This window comes from Corvus brachyrhynchos, unplaced genomic scaffold, assembly GCF_000691975.1.
Source record: "Corvus brachyrhynchos isolate BGI_N302 unplaced genomic scaffold, ASM69197v1 scaffold59, whole genome shotgun sequence".
NCBI lineage: Eukaryota > Metazoa > Chordata > Aves > Passeriformes > Corvidae > Corvus > Corvus brachyrhynchos.
This window is the reverse complement of record NW_008246054.1, coordinates 1,288,203-1,294,142: the sequence shown is the minus strand read 5'-3', so window position 1 is coordinate 1,294,142 and position 5,940 is coordinate 1,288,203. Positions and strand designations below refer to the sequence as shown.

Sequence of the window (5,940 nt, the reverse complement as noted above, 5' to 3'; positions counted from 1 at the left end):
CCCAATGAGCTCCAGCGGGCTGGGGGAGGAGCGGGGGAAGGAGCAAACTTTGCCCCTGAGCTGCCGCCGCTGCCAGCCCTCTGGACTGTGAGTGCGTACGGTGGGCATCCGCCCCAGCCTCCCTGCAGCACCAGCCTGCTCTCCGTCTGCTGCAGCCTCCCTCTCCCTCGCTTTCGTCCTCTAAATTTCGCACAATACGATGTAGGGGGCTTGTCGTAATTTTTTTTTTCTAATTCTTATTTATTTCTCACCGAAGATGGTTTAATTTTTTTATATTTCTACTATTTATTAATTCCTCCCAACCGTAAGCGTGCCCAGCCTTCTGCCAGTTGGGCCAGAGCATAAAGCCTGGGACTGCACCTGGGGCAATGAGCCCTGCACTGAAGAAGCCTCCTAGAGGGATGTGCCGGGGCCGCGCAACAGACTAGATCCAAGCCCCGAAGCTTACACCACCAGTTATCCCCTCTCCCTCATCCCCTTCGCCCGCCTTTTCTGCACCCCATCCCTTGAAACCTCGGATCAGTGCCTGCGCCGCGCTCCGGAGAGCTCTGCCGGGGGAAAAACCCGGTGCCCAAGGAGAGACGGGGCGGCCGTGCTAGATGCATGGGGGAGGGCTCCGGTTAATGCAAGTTCTGGGCTCCTGCAGGGACCCCGACAACTGTCAGCAGCAACAGCAACTCGGGCCCTCCTCCTCTGCTTCCTCAGCGATGCTTTTCCACAGTCTTTCCGGCTCGGAGATGCACGGGGTCATCGACGAGATGGATCGGAGAACCAAAAGCGAAGCACCGGCCATCAGCTCGGCTATAGACAGGGGAGAGACGGAAACGGTAGGAGCCGAAGGAATGGGAGAGTCATGCACCCCCCTAAACATACCAAACCCCTCACAGATACAGCTTTTCCCCTAAAATAGCAGATCGGGGGGAAATGTATATGCAAAATACTAAATCAGAAGAAAATTAAGCATAAAGGCACCCCAAAAGATTAAATGAAATAATTAATTTAAATTAAAGGCACGAAACTGTTAATTATTAATAATATGCATAGTAATAGTAACACTTGGGTGAAATGAACGGTACTGCTCTTGTGAGGAAACAGAAAGATAGACCAGCCTTTTGGTAGCGTCCAAGAACTCCTTCCCTTCCCCCAGCCTGTCCGGCCTTCCAAAGTTTTTAGGAAGAGGCAAAGTGTGGTTTTATATTGATAACATTTTGGCACAGCGAATTTTTTGTCTGCGGAATGGAAACACAAACACCAAAGAATCAAATGCTGTGTTATTTTTCAGGTAGGATGTCTTCACGGAGATAGTCTTTATAGCATTTATTTAAGAAGAAAAAACCAAACACGAGTGTCCTTAAGTTATGGGTTTTAAAAAATAATTTTAATATGTGGGTTTGTAAACATGGCAAACAGAACTAGAAGATATGTCTCAGGGACACGGATGGATGCGAATTTTTATAACTTTACCACATTTTACATTCTGTCTGCTGATGCATAGTCCTTGTATATTAATACATTTAGATAATAAAAAGATGCATCCGTCTAGCTAGCGTTAAGATGGCAAAGTGGAAGACATTTCCGAAGTGTCTTAAGTGATTGCACAATTTATGTATACTATTTTTTTTTTTGTTAAGAAATTACAATTCTGAAGTGAAATTATCTCGTACGTTGGTTAAATGCTCTCTTGTAAACTGATACAGGCATATGCAAGGAAGATCCGTTCTCAGGTTTTCAAACTTCAGCAGTATATGTTCTTTCTTGTAATGTTATGTGCAATTTGCTTAAAGGTGACAGTGGGACTAATCTTGAAACACCGGCTGGAAAACGGCCTTTGTACTGTAACGGTGGGACGCAATTTCTAATCTAAACGGTTTTGGTTTTCTTTTAAGAAGTTAATATTTCTCCGTACAATTAAACAACATCCAATGATCTTTGCTGGAATAAATATTGTGGCGTGATAGCTTTGTAGAACTATATATAATCTATATGGGTACACGTGTGTATATAACAAATAGTGGGTTGGAATACTGGATCCTTGAATACCATTTCCAGACCTTAGAATATTTTTGTTACTGAAAAAGCAAAGTAGAAAAAATCGTTAATTCATTTAAAGTGGATTTACAAGAAACTACTTTGGTTATAAAACGATCCCTACTCGGAGTTCAGTTAATGCCTTAAAGAAACAAGCTACCGGTGGGTTCCTGTGACTAACACCAGTGGAGTGCCAGGGTTTTATTTGTGTGGAGTTCTCCTAGTGGGAATGATGCGGTGCAAACGGGAGTGCTCACAGCGATGGGATTTTGTGATCCCCGCAAGCACAGGATGAAAGCAATGGGTCTGGCATGTGCTGGAAAATCAGCCTCGGTTCCTTTCGATTTCCCCCGATTAGCTGTGTTTGCTTTTTGCTTTGCGCGAGGATTTAAGGCTCTAGAGGAGGTAAAAGCAAACAAACAACTTCTCCCCTGCCCCGAACCAAAACAAACTACGTGTTGGGCACAGCTGTAAGGAAATATTTCGGGTTCTCTTGCACAAGAACAGATCTGCCGTGGGCTTTTGTGCAAAGCGGGTAAGAGTAAGTTGGGACCGAAGTGGAAAGCAGCATATTGCAAGATCTGCCCCAAACGCTGCTCCACCGAGCCTCCTCTCCCGAATGCTGTTTTAAGGTGTCCGCTGAAATAAATAAGCATGCTTAAACAGTTCTGATATTTCTCCCTCTTTCTTGTTCAGTAGAAGTTGACAGGATATGTATGAATTTGGGGGTTTTTGAGGGTTTCAACTGGATTGCGATTTGACACTAAACTATTAAATTATATAGGGCTTATATTTAGTTTTATTGCTTCCAAGTTTATCCCAGCATAATCTAAAGTGTTCTGTTGGTTTTTACCCACTTTCATTCCGACACATTTCCCACTATTTCGTTTTCCTGATAAAACATTCTGCACCTTGGATTTAGTAATGCTCATCTCCTCCGCAGGTTTATTTACTGATCCCTTTAGCGCTTTGGGTCACAGCAGATCGCGATCCATGTTGTTTGGAACCAGCTTTCAGAGAGCTGTGTCTGCAGCACTGGGGGTTTGATCGTAATTCATTTGGAATTTTATAGCCAGGAAAATACACACACAGACACGCTCCACATACACGCACTCACAGAGCATTAACTATGCAGACACTCTCAATATATCCATAATAATAAATTTTTAAATTAACTATCTGCGATTTGCCCTACTCTGTTATTATTGCGCCTGTTTATTGAACAGCATCTTTTCTTGGTTTGAGACTGGAAAATTCACCAGAAAAAAAAAAGTTCTGGGTCTGGTCTGGACGCCTCCCCTAAAATCCAGGGTGGTTTTCTGTTTGTCTCGCCCGCTTCCCCGCCTCCTCCCGGGAAGGTGGATGCGGCGGGACCCTGGGGACTGGGCGCGGGGGCCGGTCGAGGTGGCTGACTCGGAGCGCCCGCTCCTCTGCCAGGAAGAGCAGCAGCTCGGCCCCGGCCGGGCAGGGGGAGGGGGGAGCCTAGCCGAGCTCAAGAGTTTCTCCCTCTCGCTAACGGTCTGTAATTGTTTTCCCCCAGCAGACCATGCCTTCCATCAGCAGTGACAGGGCTGCCCTGTGCGCCGGCTGCGGGGGGAAAATCTCCGACCGTTATTACCTCCTGGCTGTGGACAAACAGTGGCACATGCGCTGCCTGAAGTGCTGTGAATGTAAACTCAACCTGGAGTCCGAGCTCACCTGCTTCAGCAAGGACGGCAGCATCTACTGCAAGGAGGACTATTACAGGTACAGCCTGCCCTCGGCCGCCAGCCGGGGATGGGGGCACTGCCCGGCACTCCCCCGGCTGAGCAGACCCCGTCCTGACGAGACTGCGGAGGGGATCCGTGGGCACGCGTGGGGCAGGCTGTGAGCTCCTGAAACCTCCCCCTGGAGAGGGAGACTCGTGGTGAGGATGAGTCCCGTGTTGCCGGGAAGGGGGCACGTCCCGGGCACAGCTTCCCCCCAGCCTGCTTTGGCTTCTGGGGCCTTGACCAGGCGTGCCCTGCTCGAGGGCAGGAGCTGTGCTGCGAGCTGGGAAACGGGACGGAGTCTCCCCGCGCTCCCGTCCCGGGATGCCCGCCCGACTGGGCTCCGCAAACGTCCCGGCTTTGTGCCGCTGCCCCGGCCGAGGTGGCCGCCCCGGGGCTCGCAGCCCTTTGCCGCCCTTCGGGCAGAACCGGCGAAGGACGGGGTGGGGGGGAATGCGCCTCTCACCGTCTCCTCTGGCCTTTCTGTTTTGCAGGAGGTTTTCGGTGCAGAGGTGTGCGAGATGTCACCTGGGGATTTCTGCCTCCGAGATGGTCATGAGGGCCAGGGATTTGGTATATCACTTAAATTGCTTCACTTGCACCACTTGCAACAAGATGCTGACCACTGGCGATCACTTTGGCATGAAGGACAATCTGGTGTACTGCCGCCTCCATTTCGAGACTCTCATCCAGGGGGAGTACCAGGTGCATTTCAATCACTCGGATGTAGCCGCTGGGAAGGGCCCGGCTTTGGGAGCAGGCTCTGCCAACACTTTGGGACTGCCTTATTACAATGGCGTGGGGACTGTCCAGAAGGGGAGACCCAGGAAAAGAAAAAGCCCGGGGCCTGGAGCAGATCTAGCAGCCTACAATGCAGGTAAGAGACCCCCACCTTCCCCCGGAACAGTTCAGATGGTTTGTTTCTGTTCACTTCCAAAGGGGGATTTCCGTTTATTTTAGCTTAAACTGTTAATAATAGTTTAGCTGCAGCATAATTATTGAGATCAAGTGCTGTCAAACTGCAATTACAGAAGCTAATATGTTAGCATTTTTCACTTCAGCTGGAAATAAAATGTTTTGAAGCAAGGTCATCTGGTTAAGGGGGGGAAGAAGGGGGAGTGCAGCCTGAAATAAAATCTGGAAACCAGAGATTTTAAGTTAGCACTTCAGAGACCCGTGAATTTTCTTTAGTGGCTACACTCTAAAGCTGCTGCCGGGTGAACTATTCAGCCCTGTCCTGAGCTCTTGCACCCCAAAGTTTTGGAAGGAAAGAGAGAGAGGAAGTGGCCGTTTCCCAAGGGCCTGGAGTGGGAGGCGGATGGGGGTGCAGGGCTGGGTGTGCCCGGGCAGGGGCCGCGGGCAGCAGGTGTCTGCGGGCAGCACAGAGCCTGCTCACACGGGGGCAAATTCCGCTGGAGTTTTGTTCATGAGACGTGACTCGGAGAAGAGTCGGGAAACTCGCAGCATCCCCTTTGCAGCCCATCGCTGCCCCGCAGCACAGCCCCTGCCCCTGAACCGAGCCCAGCAGCAGGAGGATTGGGAGCGAACTTGGTAGCAGCCGGGGCTCTCTGTATCCAGCAGCAAACTTTCCGACGTGTTTCCTCGTTTAACCTCCCCACCGCCACAGCACTGTAATTTTACAGGCAAAGGAATTCCAGCAATCTCCTACCCCCACATCCCCGCTCCCCTCTTCCCCTCGCTCCACTTCTCCAGGTAGCTGCCACCAGAACGGCTGCCATCACGGGGGCTTCCTGTGCTGCTGCTTGTATGCAACGGGGAAAAAATGCTTGGACAAAACAAAATTCTTAGATGTCGGGTTTATTCGAGGACTTGGAGGCAAAGGTGGGCTCCCTCCCGGTCCGGCGTTTCCTGAGCCGGGCGCTCGGGCCATCCCGCCTGGGCACCGAACTCGTTTCCCTGCGTCGTTCTGTGCCTCGGTGTCCTCTGTGCTTCTCCGCTCGTCCTAGCCTGTTTTCTCTCTAGACCTACCTGGTTCAGACGTTTCCCGTAGGGCGCAGATTTGCCTTTAACATGTTTTGGTTTTTTTCCCTGGAGAGGGCGTTCGGTAAAGGCCAAGTTTGCTGCGGTTTGTTTCGAGCCGCATCTTTGCGTGCCCCGACAGCTGCGGGCTGCGCCGGGCGGGTGCCGCGCCGCCCGCGCGCGG

General features: G+C 50.7%; 1 protein-coding gene across 3 annotated transcripts in view; it reads left to right on the top strand.

Annotated features, from left to right (window-relative positions):
• Positions 1-5,940, top strand: part of LHX2 (LIM homeobox 2) — a 33,822-nt gene that overhangs the window by 10,971 nt on the left and 16,911 nt on the right. Inside the window, exons 1-3 of one of the 3 annotated variants that reach the window (XM_017745660.1) lie at positions 7-827; positions 3,572-3,774; positions 4,271-4,653. In XM_017745660.1, coding sequence (XP_017601149.1) covers positions 600-827; positions 3,572-3,774; positions 4,271-4,653 — 814 coding nt within the window. In that variant the 5' untranslated portion in view covers positions 7-599. Of the gene's footprint in view, positions 1-6; positions 828-3,568; positions 3,775-4,270; positions 4,654-5,940 lie in introns of those variants that run through there. The other 2 variants (XM_008642140.2, XM_017745661.1) reach the window with 2 other exon arrangements.